General features: G+C 37.4%; 2 protein-coding genes across 19 annotated transcripts in view; one reads left to right on the top strand and one right to left on the bottom strand.

Moving 5' to 3' along the window:
* The window catches only part of TMEM71 (transmembrane protein 71), a 41,169-nt gene extending 35,908 nt beyond the window's left edge, over nt 1-5,261 (bottom strand). For all 5 annotated transcript variants that reach the window (XM_049700328.1, XM_033419766.2, XM_012531464.3 and 2 more), the window contains exons 1-2: nt 5,140-5,261; nt 331-497 (exon numbers count right to left, since the gene is read on the bottom strand). The gene's annotated coding sequence lies outside the window, so the exon portion shown is untranslated. The remainder of the gene's footprint in view (nt 1-330; nt 498-5,139) is intronic.
* Nucleotides 5,262-5,376: 115 nt separating this feature from the next.
* Nucleotides 5,377-22,157, top strand: part of PHF20L1 (PHD finger protein 20 like 1) — an 84,786-nt gene continuing 68,005 nt past the window's right edge. For 3 of the 14 annotated variants that reach the window (XM_049700311.1, XM_049700314.1, XM_049700318.1), the window contains exons 1-2: nt 5,387-5,628; nt 7,783-7,902. In XM_049700311.1, coding sequence (XP_049556268.1) covers nt 7,820-7,902 — 83 coding nt within the window. In that variant the 5' untranslated portion in view covers nt 5,387-5,628; nt 7,783-7,819. Of the gene's footprint in view, nt 5,629-7,782; nt 7,903-12,323; nt 12,468-22,157 lie in introns of those variants that run through there. The other 11 variants (XM_004265310.4, XM_049700321.1, XM_049700320.1 and 8 more) reach the window with 9 other exon arrangements.

The raw sequence follows: 22,157 nt of genomic DNA on the forward strand, positions 1-22,157 counted from the left end.
CTACAAGACTATAATGTGCAACATGGGGAATATAGCCAATATTTTATGCTTACTATAAATGGAGTATAACCTTTAAAAATTGTGAATCACTATATTGTACCCCTGTAACTTAGTTAATATTGTACAGCAACTATACGTCAATTAAAAAAAAACTGTAAAGAACCATAGGGCAATAATAATTTTGGAGTCTGTATAGAATCTTATTTGAAGCTTACTCATCCTTCAAAGTGTATTTCAAATGTCACTTCCTCTATGCAGTCTTCCTTGATTTTCTGAGTCAGAATGAGCACAGTCCTACAGTATCTCTATTTCAAAATGATTCATATTTACCTTCATACTGTACTTTGTTGTTTCTGTATCCACCTCTCCATCACGGCAAGTTCCCTTAGCTTTGGATGCCTCATTTTGTTTTTCTTCCTGTTCTCTCACTCTGCATCACCCAGTTTCTAGTATTAAGCAGAAATCACTCAACATTTGTTGAGTGATTAAGCAAGTACCTGAAAGATAAAAGAATGAGTGCACGCAGGCATGCGGTCTGCCATGTTTGAGAATGCCACTGAATTGTGGCTAGCTCCATTCACAAGGAAAATAATGGTCACCAAGAGGTTAAAAGTGTTCACTATTTGGTTAACTGTCAATTTGTATGCTTGCTATGTTCTGTTGCCTACCTTCTCTTCCCCCAGTTTTAACAATCCCCAGCAGAGTGTTCTACATTGCAGAGATTTGCCTGTGAAAGCAAATACCTAAGTAATTAGGAATATGAATGTTAGGTCAAACTCTTACTAGATTTGCCTCTCATTTGGCTTGGTTTTCTATCTTTACAAACCAAGAAGAGTAAACTCAATTTTGTTGAATGGCTATAAATTGTCATTTGGAGTTACAGTCAGTATAAGCCAGTTGCAATGAATATTAGTTGTTTTTGTTGTCTGGCTCCCATTTTCTTTCAAGTAACAGCACCTCAATTTTCTTTAAAAGACCCACTTATTCCCATCTCTCAGTCCCTGAGGTTGGGGCCAGTCTCCACTTCCACCTGCCTGATTGGGGATTGGACCCAGGTTCAAGAAAAATCAGTATAAGTCATTCCCACAGCCACCATGCTTGGTTCAGAATTGGGCACCTGACAATCTAGGCCAATGAGAGAATGACTTCTAGGACTTGTTTTTATGTTCATTAGGATGTTGCAGTGATGGGTCTGAAGTTGTTGGGGGCCTGGATGTGGATCCCAAGAATCAAGCCAACCCACAGGAAGCAGAGTGAAAGATGTTATCATTTGATCCCTGAATCAGAAGGCAAAACATACCGCATCCGTTTTTAATTCCACAAACATAAATTCCATTTATGCTTAAGCCTGTTTGCCTTGAATTTCAGTCCCATGCAACCACAAGACTCCTAACACACTGCAGGTCTGAAACTTCCGTGTACATAGGAATGATTTAGGATGGCTTTTAAAATACAGGTTTCCGGTCTCTAAGACCAAGATACAGGTTAGGGCCCATGAACTTGCATTTTAACAAACAGCCTAGGTGCATCTAATGCAGATGATTGATGGACCAATGTTGAGAAACACTGAGAGAGTTCATGGAAGTGATAACAGTAAACAACAATGACCAGAATCAGAGGAGTTTCGAAGTATCAACATAGTAGCTGAAAGTGAAGAGCCCATCCTTTGTTCCAATATCACAAACGGGAAAATCCATTGAGGAATTAAGAGTTGATTTCATATTCAATGGGAAATATAATACTTTAGGAATGTGAGCAGAATGCTGTGTGTGAACATATGAGAGAGATGATATCTCTTTGTCATGTTCATACCTGGTCTAGGAGCTCAACTGCCAGAGATTAATTCTGGAACAACTATCACTTCTGGTCAGTTGGTAAAAGGATATGGTGCTAGAGAGACAAGACAACTAAGGTCTTTGGCAGGTGAAGGATGTGCTATTAGTGCCATTCTCAAAGATTTTAAAATGGAATAGGTAGATATGCCAAGGGTGTCTGTTGCAGTAGGTTAGGTTTCTACTAAACTAGTCTATTTAAAAGAATCTTTAAATTGCTTTGATTTTCTTCACTGATTATACATATTAAAGCAAACACACAAAATAGATTTCTGTGTTTTGCATGTAATGAAGGAATATCTGGTATTTAGTAACGACTTCTCCCCTTAAAATAGGTATATACAGTTGTTAAATATTCCAGGGGGTATTATGGTTCCATATTCATATTTTTAATGTTGGAGAAATTTAGTTCAGTGATTTCTGCCTAAGGACCCTTGTTTCAAGATAATTTGCCCACTGCTTGTTTGGTTCCACTCAAACACAGCTGTAAGTTCTTTCTTTCTAAATTTGGAGATGAAGTGTCTGATGGCTAACATTTACCATCTGGACAAGGGGTGTGTTGGGTACTAGAGAAGAGGGGACATAGTGATGCATAGCTTCACTGTATGGCTGGGGAGTCATCTCCAGACTTTTCTATACAGTATGTTGTATCTCTTCCCTGGTTCTGACCGTTGACTTTGTAGGGTCAAAAGCAGCGATGATAGCCTATATGAGTTTTCTATCAGTCTTATCAGACGTAATGTCCCCTTTTTAGAGTTAATACTATGTCACATCTTCTGCACTCTTCTGAAATTAAATCCATAAATGAAATAATCAAGCTCCACATATTTTAAAAAAATCAATACAACGCCATAACAATAATGTAAGAATACATTTATGAAAGTAATTCACAATAAAAATAATATCTATCTCAGTACGTAAGTGGTCAGCCATGACTCACGAAGAGCCACAATGAGGCAGTCAAGTGCTAATATGGAAATTTAGATTTATCCTGAATGTAACATAAAATGCAGAGTGATATAGGTGTGTTCTATCAGTGCCTCAAATACTATGAGTAGCTTTGCCATTGGTGGCATGATTTTTAAAAATGCAATAAAATCTTGGTAATATTCATACAAAGAGGACAGCCTTCCCTCATGTTATATAGTGGCCTCATTCCTCGAAACTGAGTGCATATTAAAACCTTGCAAAAATACTTTGTGCTTATGCGTAAAACTGAGTTCTAGGCTCCAAAAATGATCAACAGTTCTTTTTTTAACCTACGTGAAAGTTCGGAGGGCCATTCAAAAGTCATGTACGACCTGCGGCAATTCTTCAAGGTATGGGGCTGCATTGTGCATTTCAGGATGTCTAGTAGCCCTGGTCCCTCCCCATTAAGTTGCAGCAATGCCTTCTTCCAATCATGTGACAACTAAAAATATGCCTCCTCCGCCCATTCCCAAGGTGCCTTCTAAAGGACGGTATTGACTGCATTGAGGACACTCACCTATACAATCCATTCAAGCCAAGAATCATTTATTGATACATTAGACCCAATTTCCATTTATTTTCTTTCAAGTTACATTATTGGAGGGATCTCTTGTTAAGTCCCAATTAAAATGGAAGAATCATCTGTTCAGGATAGATTGTCAGCAAACTGTGGAAATTGGATAGAATCTGTGCTAGCCTTTACATTATGTATTTTAATTAAATCGCAAACAACCTCAAATTTTCAGTGATGTAAAACAACAAATATTTATTTTTTTCTCACCTATTGGTTTGTGGGTCAGCAGGGATTTTGCCAGGGTTCAGTTAGTTAGCTCTGGGCTGAAGGTTAGAAATTTGATAACTGGTATTCCCACTGCTGCTGGAGAAAATTTTCCTTATTTTGAACATCACCAGCAGCTTCTGATATATAGTTCTCAGTGAGAGAGTCTAATTGGTATAGCCAAGAATAGCACTTTAGCCGCAAGGGAAACAGGGAACATGAGTTTCTTATACTTTCATCTTATTTAGTGTGAGGCTGACTTTGCCCTAAGGCTCATAAGGTGGGTGTATATGTCAGTTTGCATTAGGTTATGCTGTTAACAAACAACCTCAAAATTTCAATAGCTTAAACCAACAAATATTTATTTTTTTCCTATCACTTGTGGATTAGCATCATCATAATCTCTTTAGAATATGGGTTGTTAGAGCAGCCACCATCTCAAAAATTGCATTTTGCTGTGCCAGAGACAAAAAACTTGGTGAACTGGATTTTTTAAATTACCAACTGGCTGTGACAAAACTCACTTCCAATTTCCTTTTATTAGCCAAAGCAAATCAAATGGTCACATATAATTCTAAGGAGGGTGCAAAGTATAATCCTGTCATGTGGAATCTATAAATATATGGTATACTGTACTAATGACAACCATGATGGGAAATTTCCCAAACATTGAAAGGGATTTCGGATGCTGGTCAACTGAAAACCAAGAAGACAAATGTCCACTAGAGACTGTCTTATTTATATCTTTTCCGTATATTGCCATTCTCAGTGTAATTCAGTAGTTATTAGTAACATAGTAAGTGCTGATTGAACGTCTGTTGAATAAGAGGATATGGATGTGGTTGTTTAAATTACTCAATCTCAGTATAATTGAAGCTTAAAGAGTGATACTTTGCTATTTTATCTGCACTCTGTAAAGCAGGATAAATGTATTATTTGCATGCAGTGTTGCATTTAGAAAGCTTGAGAATCAGAGTAGCACACTGGAAAGAGAAAAAAGATGTTTATCTCAATATTGCTTTGAATGTGTTTACTTGTTGGTTTCCCCAAAGTTGGGACACTTTCTTCTGTGCGTAGTACAGAGTTTGGGATATGGTAAGTATTCAAGAAAAGTAGTTCTGCTGTCATTAGTTGTGTATTCTTAGGAAAGTCATGTCGATTTAGCCATAGGTTCTTGAGCTGCACACACACACACACACATGCAACACACACAGAATGTCTTAGTAATATTTGCCTTTTGTGTGGTAAGGATCTCCTAGACTATAAAGGAATACAATTGTGCGATTGTGGTTGTCATGTGGTGTACTTACAGCACAGTTCCTGCCACTAGGCATTCATTCAATAGACGTTTATTTAGTTTATAACAGTAACCATTTGCTCTATTCTTTTTTTTTTTTTTTTTTTTTTTGCTCTATTCTTAATGTGGAATGGGGTGGATATCTAAGAAAGCGTGTAGTGTGCCTTTACAAAAGTTTGCCCAGGGTGCTGGGATTGAGGAATTTTGAGAACCTGGTTCCCAACAAATCAAGAACAGTGACATTCAATGGGTTTCGTCCTCACCTCTCAAAGGTCAAACACTTCACAACTGCCAATGGGGTCCCGGGGCCCGCGTTCCTTCCTTCGGTAACCAGGGCCCCTCCCGCCAGCTGTCAGCCAACTGCCGCAAAGCCCCGCCTCCCAGGGCGGCCCTCCAATCGGCCGCACGGCCCGGGCCAAACCCTCTTGCGTCACGTGACGCGACCTGACCAGCTTCCGGTTCGTCGCGGGCGGCTGACGTCGTCTGGGCCGGCGTCGCGTCAGGGCTGGCCGGCGGCGGAGGAGGCGATGGCAGCGGACACTGAGCGGGCTTGAGGGCTCGGACCTGCTCCCTCCCGCGCGACCTCGAGCCCGACCCCGCGCTGCGGCCCCAGCTCTCTCCGCTCCGCTCCTGCTCCGTCCCCGACCGCTGCCTGGGAGGAGGCGGAGGCGGAGTCCCGGGCTGGCCGTCCTGTTCGCGCCCCGGCTCGGCCCCGGATAGCCCGGCAACTGTGCAAAGAGGAGGCCGAGTCGGTAAGAGGCGGCGGCGCCTGCAGGGCCTGGAGGCCGCCTGGCCCCCGCCTGGCCCCCGCCTGGCCGCCCGGGACACCCCAGCGCTGGTGTCTGTCTCTGGCCCGCTCCCCTCCCGCGTCCCTCTCCGTAACTTGCCGCCCCTATTGTCTGGGTGCCGCCGCTCCCTCTACCCCTCCCTTCCTTCCCCCCCTGCCGAGGGCCGGACGGCTGTCAAACCTGGAGGCGTCTCCTGCACCCTGGCCGCCCGGTCTGAGCCTTTCCTGTTTGTCTCTGGTCAGCCCTCTCCCGCCCTGCATCACCTCCCCCCCACCGTTTTTTTGGCCCCGCGGCCATTCTCTGACCATTGCTTCATTTTCCCAGGGTTGTATCTTCTAGTTGATTTACTCTTCCTTCCCGTTTGTCAGGTCCTCAGGTTTCACCACCCTTATATATTTTTGCTTTCTTGTTCGTTTTCCTTCCCGATTTTTATTCCTCTCCGTTCTCTCCGTCCCCCTTTCTCTTTCTGCTTCAGGTTTTACCCCCATCCCCCAATAGACTGTTTATTTGTCTTACTTTTCCTTAATTCAGATCCCTCGCCATCTGCCCCTCTCCGCCCAAGAAGAAGGAAATCTTTCCTTTTCTGGCACCTCATCCCGCAGTGTCACTGGGGGGGAATTATATGTATTAACTTTGTCACTTCTTGTGGGTTCTAAGTTTGATCCTAGAAAATGTTAGTGTAACTTCTCAATTACCCCTTACTAAGTTCTCCCTGTGAAGAGCAGCGGAAAAGGTGGATTACGTTTCTACAAGTAACTGCCTCGTGTGTTGCACACTGACCAGACCGCTATTAAAAATATTCATACTACTGTTTCTTTTGCACCAAACGCCCTCTGGCTGAGCCTACTGTTAACTTTAATGCATTAATCTTTGCTGCTGCCCTGGCAGGCAGGAGGATATCCCCCCCCGCCCACCCCCATGAGTAGTTAAGTTTGATTTTACGTATTTTTATGACATGTATTGCTGTATTTGGCATATGTGGCATGTATTTTCCCTTAGCAGATTCTTTCTAAGAGGAAAGGGCAGTTGGTTTTTATGCTTGCTGTTTTGTCCCTTTAGAATTGTGACAAAACCATTGAAAAAACATGAGACAGTTGTGTGTTTTCTTTTTTAAATTGGGAGGGAGCATAGTCATATTAGTAATTCTAAATTTCAAAACGGTTTTAGAGATTTCTCCTCTCCCCCAGTAGGTTTCCATTCCTGATTAAATATTATATTTTGATTGGGCTGTTGCAAAATGTATTCATATTCCTCTGGTGCTAGTTAGTGAAAAAGAGGCTACCTCAAGTGTGCTAGCTCGCCACTGGCCAAGAGGATTGTGAATATTCCACATGTTCGTGGTCTAGAGAGGAATAGGTATTCCTTTGTAGTTTTTTGTTTGAACGTACAACCATTTTTATTGTCAGTGTGGGTACTGTCTATGTTGAAATATAGTAGAAATAAATTCTCAGAGTTAAGAAATGTCTGTATCATTGTTGCTTGTTGAATGTGAAGAAAAAGAAAGAAATTTCCTCTGCAAGTTTATATGTTAAATTAAAATTTTTGAATCATGTGCTACCAAGGTGGGAGATTATAGGTAATGAAAAATCCTAATCACAAGGGGAATACTAAATCTGCACTGGAAGAGTGTGTCTGCTGTTTCTTCCATCATTGTGTTCTTTAGTGTGTTATCAAGTGTTTTATGTTACAAGGCACTCAATAAATATCTGTTGAAAAACTTGGTTAATTTGTTCTCTTAAGAATTTCAATAGTCATATGCCAGAATACTCAATTGTCCTGAGTTTTCAAAGACAGAAAAACATTTTCAGCTGTTATCCTGAAGAATTTTCTTGGGTATTTTTGAGTTAAAATTTAAAGCATTTTAGCCATTAGTTAGTTTTAATCCCCATCTATTCATTCTTTTAAAGTAGTTAGCTTTTTAATCTCCCTTTTCTTAATTCATTGTTAAGATTGCCTGCAAGTTGTACAGTACTTTACCTAGAGATATTGGTAATCATCATTCAAATTTCTTAAAAATTTGGCAGTTATTTTAACTTCTCATGTAATGTTTAAAAAATTCTGTTTAATCCCTTGTGCCTTTTATGCATCAGAATCTAATTTTTTTTTTTTTCTCTTGAGGTAGTGAAAAGAGAATTCCGAAGAACAGGATCTCAAGATGAGTAAAAAGCCCCCAAATCGTCCTGGAATCACTTTTGAGATTGGTGCTCGTTTGGAGGCACTGGACTACTTACAAAAATGGTATGGAAAATATGGAGCCCTTGACCTAAAGCATGATATGTGTAGTTTCACATGGGCTGGTTAATTGCTCTTCTTCTGACAGTGGCAGAAACATTAACTTGTTCACATTTTGAGTAAACATATACGTTGTTTATTTAGTTTTCCTACTCTTCAGATTTTGCAGTTACCAGTACTCTTTTGTACTTAATATGAGCTCTGTGGGTGGTAGGAGGGAGAAGATTAATCCAGATAACCAGATTCCCAAGTTTCAGAAAAAACTTGATGCAAATCTACTTTTTTTGGCCTGTGTCAGAGGTGGTCTTTCAAACTGCAGAATATGTTGATGGTTAGCAGAGTTGTCATTCACTGTTCCACCTAAAACCAAAACCCAGTTTACCTCCTCCTTCCCCAGAGTGCACTGACCTAAAGGCAGGTTGTTACTGTTTCCAGTTTTAAATGAGTAATCCTTTCAGGCCTTCTCTTATTTCTTCTCCTATACCAGCCATCTGTGATAAGGGGTGAATTCAGACACCTCCAACATACCCCTACATACAATGGTGTAGGAGAAATTGGTTACCTAGGATAAAATCACCACCTGGAAAGGAGAGAAGGGGAAATAGCACACACCAGGATCACTGGACTGCTGTAGGAATGAGAATTCCCTCTTTCTCCTAGGGAATGCCTTCCTCATTCCTGTTAGCTGGCCTCCAGTTCTGTTCTCTGGGTGGCTGTCTCTTGGTTCAGCCTCAGTTCCTCTTGAAGCCCATTTATTTTGATGAGGAATCTAGCAGTTCAACAACTTTACCAGCCTTTTTGACATTTTCTTTTCACTACAACTCCCTTTAAAATGTAGTGGGCATTTTGTAGATTTGTCTTTGATGGATTTGTATTAAGTCAACTTCCTGAGTTGGCAATGGCAGGCAGAGAAATCTTGATTAGTCATGATACTTGACTTTAGACCAGCCTGGGGTTTTTTTCTATTAGCAAAAACGAAGGTGTTGGAACTCTGCAAATGTCCGTGACCCCCAGCTTAATGGGCTCTGCTTGGGACAGTTTGAATCTATAGTTTGAGATGGGAAGGCACAGTTATTTGGCCTCATGCCTCCAAGCTGCATCTCAGTGAGTGCTTCTTTTTAGGGGGCTTAATTACTCTCATCAGCTGGAGAATGTACACAGCGTTCTCAGGAGGGGCTTGGAAAGCACCCGGGAACCAGGCAGTAGCATCTCTCCTAGTCACGATGGTAAACTGTGTCTCCAGATGTTGCCGAATGTTTTTTTTGGGGGGTGGGGGAGTGGAGGGCTTATGTGCTCCTGATAGAGAGCCACTGCATTAGACCATACGCTGAAAGATGCTATTTTAGTCAGTAATTGGCTCTCTTTGGTTCTGATTTTGACCAAAAGAAGCTTTTTGCTCTGAAGGGACACACTATTGAACCTCCCTGTGATGCAAGAGTATGAGAAATGCTACTTCTTTGATGTTAAATTATTTTTTTTCTTTTTTTAAAGTTACTGGCTTTTTGAATTATTAGTTAATTCATATTACTCTTTTCTTAGGCTTCCAAACTGACAAAGTTGCAATTGAACTAGCTTCCAGTTTTGGAAAAGCACATAGTTCATTAGTTCTCCCAATGGCCTTAAGGGATATTGGCATAATTAACTGGTATTAGTAAGAAACTCACTTTTAGTGGTGAAATGTTTCCTAATTCATCAGCTGTTGAATCAGTGATTCAGTAGTTAAAAAGATTATGAAAAAGAACTACTTTAAAAATTAAGTCTGAGTTTGCTTTTAGAGTATTTGGAATGTCAGAAAACAAATAAAAGTTGTAGCTTAATTTTTTCATTATCTTATGCTTCTCATCAAAAAATTCCCAGGTGCTTAGATAGAGTGATATCATGCAGATGTACTCATTGATGAAGGTTAGATTTAATTTTAATGACCCCAGTAATAACGGTCTCTTTAAAGTGAGTAAACATTAGCCAGAATAATCACATACGATAATCACTGCAACTTGCTGTCAGTTCGATTTTTGTGAGCTCATTTATACGATGATTTTAGCATTCTGCTCTAGTGGGGCTTTAATTACAAAAGCATTAAGAGTATTGTATATACATATTCTAGGTAATTGAAAGAAATAATTTTCTCGTGACTTTGTTACTGTCAGTAGTCTCAAGCAGTGTTTCGGCTTGGGTGACCCTTTAATTTAGTATTAAAGTACTTTACTGTAGGACAAGTAATTAACTGCTAAGATTTATTGAATTTTATATGGGGCACAAAAGAAGTTCTGTGAGACATGGTGCTCTTAACAGATTTTATTTTTAAATGGGATAAACTTTATTCTTTATATTGTTTCTTTTGTTATGGGCCATTCTGTATCCCCTATAAATTCCACACATTTTTGCTTTAATATCATGTAAAAATATAGAAGGATTATTTAAGTGTTGAGAAACTTTGATATCCTTATGAGGGCAAAACAGTTAATCACTGAAAATATACTGAACTAATTTCCTTCCGTTTTTCATCCCTCCCTCTCTACTTTCTTTCATATTCTCTTTGGGTTGCATCCATATTGAGTGCTTAGTCTTCCACATTTATTCATTCAGTTGGAATAGTATTGAGGCCCTACTCAATACTATTCCATAAATGTCTTTTGAATTATAGGCATTGGACAGGGAGGGACAGGCAGAAATGCAAGTATTACTTACTCTCTTTGTACGTAAGACATTTACAATAAGCAGTATAGCTATTACTAGGAAAATGACTTATATGTTGATACATTAGCTTTTAAAGAGAAGTACGGCGGGAAAGTTGTGATAGTAGGGCACCTGAATGCCCATTTGTCTTATATGTAGAAGGTTTGTCCTATGTTAAAAAAAGGAAAATATTTTTTAGTATGTACTCTAGAAATAAAAGGATAAACTCTAAATTTAGTGGACAGAAATTAAAGTTAAGCTCCCACATTTAGGTTTGGGGTAGATTTGATTTAAGAGGAAGACTCAACCTATTTTTTGGGGGGAAAGTACATTATTATTCCTTGAGCAAACCATATCACATATTCTTTAAAGTTCAGAAAGATACTTCATCCTCGAAAATACACTCCACATTTTAAGTAGCAGTTTATCACTTTTTGCTTTCAAAGTAATTTTCCAGTTACATCGGAAAACCCTGGTGGTTTGATTATTTACCAATACTAATGAATGCAGGCCCTGAGAAGCCAGTGAGAGGCCAGTCGCCTTCTGTTCCAGTGTGTGGTTTTTGATACCTGGATCTCTTCTCTTTTTTTAACATCTTTATTGGGGTATAATTGCTTTACAATGGTGTGTTAGTTTCTGCTTTATAAGAAAGTGAATCAGTTATACATATACATATGTTCCCATATCTCTTCCTGGATCTCTTCTATATGGACTAAATCTAACTCCTACTGAGAAGTGTGGGTTGCTTTAATTTTTAAAAAATTTGTAGTTTTACTCAAAACATTTTAATGTCTTTCTCAACAGTCTTTTAATTTAAAAGTCTTTGAAAAGGCTTTTAATGTGTTAATGTTCACAGCTAACACAGTCAACCATTTTCTGTCTTATCTCCCTCATATATGCCACTGCAGCCTCTGTATATCCAAACCTGAACATATTAGCTTTATAATTTCTTTATAATTTCTTGAATGCAGTCACATCATAAGAATGAAGATAAATACAGGTCGTTGATACAGGAGTGTGTTTGGGGAAAGAGAAAGTTCAGAGTTGAAGTTATATTTGAGACACTATCAGTGGATTCTAAAGAGGAAAGAGGCAGGTTCAAATTCAGACTGCCACTTTCTGATCCTGTAAATATGAGTTAAGTCCTTGAACTTGGTTGGCTTAGCAGTAAAATGCAAGCAGTGTTACTGACTTTTACTTACAGAATTATTTTAAGGATCAAATAAAATAATGTATTTAAACTTGCTTCAGATTATATAAAATAATACATAATTATAAAGCACTGAGGTAAATGCAAGGGAAGAGGGAGAGTTGAAAAACTTATCTTTGGGGATCTGAAGACTCAATGTGTAAGTTTTTAAGTGTAGCCTTAGTGTTGACATGAGAATGGCCTGGAATACAGAAGGAATATCATGTCATTGCAACATGCTATAAAACCTTTTTGAGGTGATGATAAAATCTTTGTTTTTGCAGAGTTTTATAATTTAGAAAGCACCCTTAAAAATGTTAAAGTATCTAATCATTCTGAACGTTGTTCAGTAAAAAAATGTGATAAACCAGTTTTGACTACTGATTTAACTTTTTGACTGAAATTAGAATACTCTATAGCAAGTTTTAGTTGTGAAAACAAAACAAAGTAATATGCTCTGGTGTTACTCTTCAACTTGAAATTATAAAGTCATTTTAAAATATTCAGATGAGTTACGCTCGTCCAACCTTTATTGGAATATTTCTATGTAATTCTCTTCTAGATCTAAAGGAAAGGAAAATGAAAGATAAAAAAAATGTGGAGATGTCTGCAAGTACAGAGTTTGATAGAACAGTATAAATTTGAATTGACAAATGCTGTTTCCACACATTTGGAGTTTTTTGAACTGTATGGAACATTTGCAAATGTGAGTTTTTAAACTGTTCATGAACAGAATTTTAGTAGAGTGGGAAAATCAAAGAAATTTAGATTGTAGGAAGTACAAATACTTTCTAATTTAAATAAAATTACGTATTGTCTGAATTAAAAGGGATTGTCTTTTACTGATTGGATTTGCTATTCAAAGGAAAACACTAGTAGAGATAAGTTGTGTGATCTATATTTGGAACAGAAGTGTGCTCCTGAAAAGTAGTATGTAGATGAAATTTAAAAACTGAAAACACATTTAAATTACATTAGGTGAGTTTGGAATTTGTAGAAACCATAGGTGAATACTTTTAAAATATTATTTTGCTAATATAAATAAAATTTGTCCTTTTGTATGTTGACCTTTCCTAAATCTCTTTGTACTTGGAAAGTATTGATTCTAATTTTGAGTCACCACCTTTGACAACCTAATTTCAGCTGTAGACTCAGAAAAATGTACAATCGTGTTTATATACCAAAATAACTGAGTAATATATATTATGGGTGGTGGTAGAAAACTTACCCGTGGACTCCAGATTAAGGACCCTGCCTGTAGAGAATTTCAAACTGAAATTCATAAGACTTGTTTTTAAATTCTGAGATTCTTTACATTCAGAAAGTCACAAGTTTTGAATCCTAAGATCTAAGTGAACCCTCAGTTTAATAATCATCAAACAGGTCTGCACCAGTGTACAAACATTTTAGTAGTTTAAGTTTTAAATTTTCCACAAAAGAAAACCCCATGAACTTTTAAAGATAAAGTTCTCCCTTCCCCTCCCCTTCCCCCCCCCACAAAAGAATGTTGAAAGCAAGATTAGAAATAGGAGTAGACATATTTATTTTGAAACACACCTGCTTTGTTCTTATTGTTCTTTCTCTGATAGTCTTCCTTTCATTATGTTGATTCATGTTTTTTTTTAATTGAGCTTTTTCTTTTCTGCTCAAATTTTTTGCTTATCCTAGATTTCTTGAAAGACAAGAGAAAAGGAATATTGAAAAAAGTAAATTTAACTAAAGTCAGAAAATGTGGGTTCTAGGTGCTGTTCTGCCATGGACTGTGGGACTTTGGAGACTTACTTTTCTGCTTTAATGTCCTTAAAGTGAAGGTGTGACATATTCAGTGATCTCTCAGATTGCTTGAACTGGAAACTCAAGCTCTTTTATCTACTTTTCACCTATTCAGGGGTGACAGGTTTTTTAATCTCACTTTTAGATAGGTAAGTAATGGCTTGAGGCAGAAGTAAAGTAAGCAAGGACTATAAGTCCAATGTAGTTTGCCCAAAACTGCTGGTCTCTAGAAGAAGAGAAAATGTATTGAAAAAGGTGGAGAAAGGTAATATAATTGGGAACAAAAATATAGAGGTTTGAAGTATTTGTAGAATAGTGGTATTGGGCCGGTAGTTACTCTTTCTACATCCTGCTCTCCCATCATTTAAATGCTTTCTCATTAACTGTTTAATTTTGAAATTACTTAGAATCATAACTCTTGGCTTTAGTACTTTAACTCACTAACTTTCTGTGTAGTACCCATTCACTAACACATTGGTTCTCTTACAAAGTTCGTTGATCCTACAGTTTTGAAAGTGATTCAGGTGAAGTCTGAAAGAGTAGTTCTTAAACATGAGCCTGCGTAAGAATCACCTGAAGGGTTTGTCAGGCACAGATTCGTAGGCCCAACAGCTACAAGCTTCTAATTTAGTAGATCTGAGGTGGGGGCGATAATGTGCATCCTCACAGGTCTCCACATGATGCCGATGCTGCTGGTCTAGGGACCACATACGAGAACCACCGGTCTAGACCATACAGAATTGTTAACCTGAAGATATAGTTTTTGAGGCGGACAGCCGTGGAAATATCCTGGATTATTTTTTGAATTTATAGTCTGCTTTAACTGTTTATGTTAGTTGGAGGAAGTTAAAATGTAAGTATGGACAAAGTGATGCATGATCCAGAAATCCTTTTTTGTTATTTTTCAGTACAACAGAATATATTGAGCTGCGCGTACTCTGGTGTGTGTCAGTTTTCTTGCTCCTCTTTCTGTGGTCCCAAGCGCTATCTGGCTGGATAGTTGTTAGGGTTTAGGCCCTTGTTGCTTTATTAAAAAAAAAAAAAAAAAAAAGGCTCCCTGTGGTTACGGTCAATCATGGATTGACTTTTATTGTTCTGTGCCTTGTGTGCGTTCATGTAATGGCAAGGGTTGGATCACAAGAGAAGACAGTTTTATTTGCTTATCTGATATTTGGTTGAAGTTCGGTCATCATCTATCACACGCATCCAGTTCCCTATTTGTTACATTTTTCCTGCTGAATATTATTATTATGTGTTGCGAGATTTAACACTTGTCTTACCACATTATGTAATGCTTTGTTTTGTGGTGAGTAATTGATTAAAGTCAATAATTAGGAAATAATTTATCTGTGGTGGTAATCAATTTTACAAAAAAGAATGTTTTGCAATTCTAGTTTTGCTAAGTAGACAGAACTGTATCTGCAGATGCTTAAGGGTTTTTAATTTTATTTTTAAATTATTTTTTTAACTGAGGGAGAGAATACTAGCTTTAAAAATTGGTAGTATAATTTCTTAAAAGAAATTAACATGGTATTGAAAAGGCAGCTTAGTTTTGTTATTCTTCATAAGGGTTTCAGTGTTTTAGTATTTTATATGACATTGTATTGAAGAACTATTGACTGTTCCTCCTACCATCTCCTACAGATCATTGATCAGCAGATAAATTTTTTCTTCTTATTAAATTAGAAACTAGTATGTAAATATTACGTTATTTCAGTCATTAAAGTTAACACAACTTGGAGAGAATTGTTGCAATAAAATTGAAGAAAGAATGTGGATATTTAATATTCATTGTGTCTTAAAAGTCTGTTTTCTCATTGCCAAAAAACCAACCCTCTTCAATTAAAAATGAATACGTTTCTACTACATCATGCGTAGGTAAAGTACTGAAGAATAAGCTACTGATGTGAAATGAATTATATACAAGGCCTAGCCTCTTTTACTCATAAAAGGTGCCCAGCAAAATTCATTGAATTTTGGTGAGTTGGTAAAGAATGAGCCCAAAAGTTTCGGGGATATTCTGAAATCTGGTTACCATTGCAGAACACTACTGCAAATGGATTGTGACTTACTGGCTGAAAACTAAGCATAAAATGATATTTGTCAAACTATTATGAATTACACAAGGGAGGGGGGATGTTTATTTTGTACAGTATAATAAAAGCTGTTTTCCATACTCTCTGGGCTAACGAAAAGCTTTACACATTTTATTTTGTATCAGAAGCAGAAGAGTAAATTTGCAAGAAAAAATAAACAGATAACTTGATTTTATGTTGTTTTTGTTTTCAGGACCTCTTGATAAAGAGCCCCCTATATTTGAAATACTGCAGTAAGTTTTACAAGAGCTGAAAATGATCAGTTGTAAGATGCAGAATATATAATGATCAAAAGCAAATTCTTTAAGAGATAGACAAACCTCCATTCAGGGATCCACCACTGTTTCGACTTGAGAAAATTACTTGACTTTCAGAGCCTCTATGACCTCCTTAAATAACTGGGAACAGTAGTAGTACCTAACTCAAATGGTTCTTTGAGGATAAGCAAGACAGTGCACATTTAGAGCTCTTCATGTTTTCTGCCACATGGTAGGCACTTAATAAATGTTAGCTTTATTAATAATAATAGCATGAATATTAGTTATTCTAAGAAAGTAGAATCTAACAGGAGAGGAGTCAGTGTAAATTCTTAAAACTTTAACATAGGTGTGTAAGCATATATGATTATCTGTAGTATTAAAATAATTTTTAAATGCTAAATATTAAGAAATAGAAATTGGGTGGACTGCAACCTGCTAGAGTTTGGAGTTTTGTAACAGAATTAAATAACAAAGAATGGTCATGTTGGCCTGAACAAATTATATGAAGTACATAAACTTTGAGTAGAATACTGGTGGCGTTTTTGGTGGAGTGGGAAAGGAATTTTTGATAGTCTAATTGATTCTTACAGCAGGAGACGGTCATGAGCATAAAGGCTATGGGGTGGGCACTTTGATTTGGTCAGCACGGTTGGTATGAACGAATGTAGGCATGGCAAGGAGGTAGAGAAGAACAGGAGTTTAAATAAATCCAGTGATTTGAAATGAAACCTTAGTTTGAAAGGTGGCTGCTCCGAGTTACTGAAGCAAAATACCTGGCTAACTCTGATCTTACCCATTCTTTGCTGCAAAGATTATGGACAGGTAGGAAGCAGGGTGGTCTGGCTGCTTGTGTTGAACATGTGTCCTGGGGATGAATGAGTCTGAAAAGAGGGCCTGAGGGATAATGCACTGAGATCCTTAGAATTCAGTGTTGTAAAAGATGTGATTTTGACATATATAACCATCCTCTGAATGTTCTTGAAATTCTATTAATAGACTCTTTGGATTTATACTTTATTTTGGAATATCAGGTTTGAATTAATCAAAAGGGTTTTGTTTTCAGTCTGTTCCTCAAGTGTGAAACAAATTAACATGCAATACCTACAAGCACATCATCTAAAAGTACTGTAATAATGGGTGACATTGTTGTAGAGAGTGAATGGTGAGAAAACACTAGAAAATTACAAAGCATAATGTAAATGTAAAGTATTTCCAGGAAGCTAAAATTTTAGAAGGTTAGCAGGTTATAGGAATATTATGTTTGCTTTGGACTTCATTCTACATTAATTTTTATTATTTGCCAAATAATCCTCTTCCTGACAATTGTATGTAAGGAAGGTCTCTATTTCTATCTCTTGCAATATGTTTTAGTCATTTTTTATGATGCCATGTTAGAGTTTCTTGCTTATGCAATTCTTATCAACAAGACTGTTCTGAATTGTGAATTCTAACTCCCAAAGATTCTGCTAACATTTAAATTATGTTTAAGTCGTATTTTAAGTGTATTTCATCCTTTAAAAATCGAAGAACTACTTTATCCAAGAGAACATCTAATTTAGGTACTCCTTCTATGTGCTATATTGTAATTGTATTAGCTTATTGATTCCCTTTTTCTCTCCCCTCCCTGCTGAATCTGAGTTTGTTGATTGTTATTTGTATTTGTAGCTTTATTCCTAGTTTAGTGTCTGACATACAGTGAATTAGAGACTCAGTGTTGAGTTAAATGAAATGAATGAGGAACTGTCAGTTTTTAAATTTATATAAATTAGAAATTTTATTGTCTTACCAATATAAACAAGAACAGGACTATTATTTAAAATACATAATTTGAATAATTTATTGGGTTAATTGCCGTTTTGATTTATACAGCACTTATTCAAATGATTAGTTAAATCTCAGAGTGAATTCTGATGGCTTTTGGGACGTTTGATAAAGTCTGGCCTTGCTCAGGGGGTTGTAACCTATCAATGAGTAGTTAACAGCCATGTCCTTTGGCTTAAGTGTAGGAGATTGTAGGCCATCAGTGTATCAAGGAATTTCCCTTATCATTTCCTCATGGTTGATGTTCTTTATCAATACAGGTAAAAATCTGGATGTATCAAACTAGGTGATAAATCAGATTGAGTTCTCTAAATTCAAATCATGTTTAATTGTTTTACTGTTACTGCATTGAATATAAAAGTATTTTTTTTAATCTATCAGACTGTAGTTCTGGCATAGCTGCATGCCCATCATTTCTTTCTTCCTTCCAAGGAGAGTGGGGCACCTATAGTTTTCAGTGTTAATAGATGATCTTGCCTTCCAGAGAATTTTTTTTTTTTATCATGGACCCCTTTGAAATCTGATTAAAGTTGGGAACCCCTCTCTCAAGAGAATACTCATACACATCTACACCAAAGTGTTTTTTTCATATAGCCTCAGGGGATCATGGTTTCCTGATCTAGCTGTCAGTCAGGATCTGCCCATGTAAAACAGTTAACACCATGAGCCAGTATAGTAATTCATCTGTAATGGTAATTCCCATTTTAGGTTTCTCACTTCTCTTTGTGTTTTGACAACACACAAGAGTTGATGTTACAGGAAACCAATACAGTATATTCAGTGTGTAGCTAACCTCTTTGGCCAGTATCTGGTTCTTATTGGGTTACAGGTTTAGTTCAGAATCCATAAATCTTTTTTTTTTAATTAATTAATTTATTTTTGGTTGTGTTGGGTCTTCGTTGCTGTGCAAGGGCTTTCTCTAGTTGTGGCGAGCGGGAGCTACTTTTCATCGCAGCGCATGGGCCTCTCTCTATCGCGGCCTCTCTTGTTGCGGAGCACGGACTCCAGACGCGCAGGCTCAGTAGTTGTGGCGCACGGGCTTAGTTGCTCCGCGGCATGTGGGATCTTCCCAGACCAGGGCTCGAACCCGTGTCCCCTGCATTGGCAGGCAGACTCTCAACCACTGCGCCACTAGGGAAGCCCCAGAATCCATAAATCTTGATTCTCTGAACGATCTTGTGTAAATGGGAGGCACCAGTGACAGTGTTAAAATGCTGGTATTAGATGAGGCAATAAAGAGTTACAAGAGTTCAGAGAAGGTGAAAATTATTTTCGTTTTTGTTAATGGTCTTGCTGTACTCTGTTGTTACAGTTGAACTTGACCATTGGAGGGTTTTGACCACACTGATTTAGAAAGAGTCCTAAGAAATCAATTGCGAGATTACAGTAGTAGAATTGCATGTATGAGAATTCTGTTAAATTCAGCAAGAATCATTGTAAAGACTTCTCAGTGTTTCTGAATGCTATTTGTTTCCATTAAACCTAATAAACAGTTTAGGGTGGATTATTTTTCTTGCTAAGTTTGCTCAGAGTAAACTGTTCTCTAAGATTCAAGTGCAAAAGACATATGAGGGCAAGGTAGGCCCAGAGCAATGGAGGCAGTCTCTTAATTTCTATACAAGTAAATATCATTTAAACAGTGCAAGCATTTCAAAGTGGGATTATAATAGGGAAGACAGTGGCAATTTTATGGTATTTTGCAGTGACACGATAAGGAGTAATAGAGCTCTATGTAGAATTTTGGCGTTGAGGGATCATAGTCCTAGTGAGGTTGCCTTCTCTCCATCTCTTTCTTTGAGCCCTGGAGAGATGCCAACTATGTTTTTTTTTTCTTTCTTCTTATCTCTAATTGTTTTAACTCTGAAACCCCAGTCTCCTACTTTTCAAATCTTTTCCCGCATCATTTATAAATGTTTGGGACTCAGTGTAATCACTATTCTTTACTCTTAACAGCTTTCCATGATTCATTCTTTAAAAAAAAAAGAAACAAAATATCATGATATCTACCAAATTCAGTAAGAAAAATCTTACATTCCATTCACACTCAGTTATGATAAAACATAAATTGTGCATCAAAATAATATTGCTGTCGTTCAAGATCTAGAGGCATTTGTGAATGCATTTGTTTGGAAGTATTTTTTATTCACTGTGTGTATCAAGGCATTATTACTATGGGCCATCTTGAACAAGGAAATCATTTCACTGTATAGAACTATATGTTAAGTCGCCATTTTGTGCATTTTACGTGTATAGCAAAGATGTTGATGTTAGGATTTTTTTCTAAGGTGTAACTGATAACCAAATTAAGTACAGACTTTATGGGATTCCCTATTTGAATGTAATGAATGAAGGGTCATTTCAGTAGTTCACTGTTTCAGAGCCCTTTAGTTTGAACCTAGCTAACCAGTCCAGTCTGATGTCCCACTATTCTCCTTTACTCACCTTAACTGCTTACCATGTAGCCTAGCCAAAGGGAACTGTTTCCTTGAAGTGCCCCTCCAATCTCTGATCCTGAGGTCCATGAGGACAGAAACGACAGTCTACTTGTCTGAATCTTCCTTGTCTGGTCGATTGCTTAACTCTGAGTCACATGATGGTTTTAAGTAAATGAACATTGATTGAATAAATGAGCAATGCTTTATGTATACACTTTACCTTCGTACCATGTTCATTAGGTCTAAATCCTTAAAGTTCCCCACCAAGACCAACATAATGTCTCCCAAGAACCTTCAGTGAATGCTCCAATTTTCTCTGAACAATTAATTATAGCATCTTATGTTGAATTTTTGAAAAGTCAACTATACATCAATGAAAAAAATAAAGTATATTCAAATTACAAAAAAAAATATAGTGGCAGAGAGAAATCATAGTCAAAATTAGCATGAAGTTAGTATCCCACTGCTCACTATCTTCAGGAAGAACTAACTAAATTTGTTAGGAAATCTGTTAATGAGAGAATCAACTCTGGCAAGAATTTTTGTTTTCTTTTTAGATACCTTTGCTGTAATGTTGTCATTAACCTCATGCTATGTCAAAAGCATAACATCTGGGCCCCTACCAAATAATTGTTATTATATGTCCACCTCAATATTCATGGTTTTTCAGAAATAAAAGCTTGATATACAAAGGAGAAAAAAAATGTTATATATACTTACCAGTTTACCATGTATGGTATAATTACTTTGATACAGGCCTTATCCCATTTATCCTGTAGGCTTTTTGTGCCAGTTAGCTTTGACTTTGAATACTCTTACCATGTGTATCCTTGGACAGTCTTCATCTGTTAAATGGTGACTGTGTTATCTGTACCTTGGATGGTTACCAGGATCTAATGAGATAAGGTATATAAAAATCAGCTGATGCTCAGTAAAGAAAGAACATAGGGCCTGACGGATTTATGACTCTGTCAATATTCTGCTGCTTCTCTCTCTTCATCTAACACTAAGCTAAGCTCCTTGAAGAGAAGAGTTAATTATGTTTCCTTTTAACCTACCATTTAATTGTGTACATTTAGAATTTGAAGGAACTTATGGAATAAACCTTTAATTTTTTTTCAAAATCAGAAAGATGTGATAATAAACACATAAATTAGAAACTTAGAACTGATAGAACATCTGTTTATAGTAGTTAAGTGGCTAGTGAATGTTGAAAAATAAACTAAAGGACAGCCGTATCTCTAAGCTTCCCTTAATGCTACTGACATTTTTTATGTTTTAAAAACCAAAGCAGCAAAAACAAAGCAACACTGCAAAAGACAAGCATTACAGCACTGATTCTAAGTGAGTGGAATCGGCATATCCACCTCAGGGAGTATATTAATCCCCTAGGTTTTCTTGTTTTCATGCTTTTCTTGGACAGAACGTTTCCTTACCCACACCTATTCCCTCAAAAAGTCTTAAGATCTAACATAAGGTTATAATTGGGTCGACAGCCTTCTTAGTTCTGAAGAAATGTGCAGATTTTCTTTCTTTAACGTCACTTCTTATTCATGCCGAGCATTCCCTGAGTAGCCAGTGTGTGTCTGTCACTGTGAAGATGCTGGGGGTACAAAGGTGGCCATGACTCAGTCCCCGAAACTCACAGGCCAGAGTAGTTGCTAACATCATGTTCCTTAGACCTCTACTCTCTCAGGAAATGTTCATAAATACTTTGTGATGAAAGGGTGACATGGTTTGATAATAGTGCATGCTTTATTTCTGTCTTATTGGCAGGACCAAGAAGTCTTTCAGTAAAGAAAACGGTTTATTTAATCCAGTATTTTCCTAGCTTATTTGACCACGGGACCCTTTTTTTGTGTCACACGTATTAATGTCTCAAGGGCTGTAAATGCTCCGCAGCACACAGTTTAGGAACGTGCACAGAGATGATTATGATGAGACGGGTGCAAGTGAGAGCACCAGGGGGCGGGGAGCTGGGGAAATCTTCACACAAGTGACTACATGTTAA

The sequence above is a fragment of the Orcinus orca genome, chromosome 17 (genome assembly GCF_937001465.1).
Source record: "Orcinus orca chromosome 17, mOrcOrc1.1, whole genome shotgun sequence".
In the NCBI taxonomy this organism is placed as follows: Eukaryota; Metazoa; Chordata; class Mammalia; order Artiodactyla; family Delphinidae; genus Orcinus; species Orcinus orca.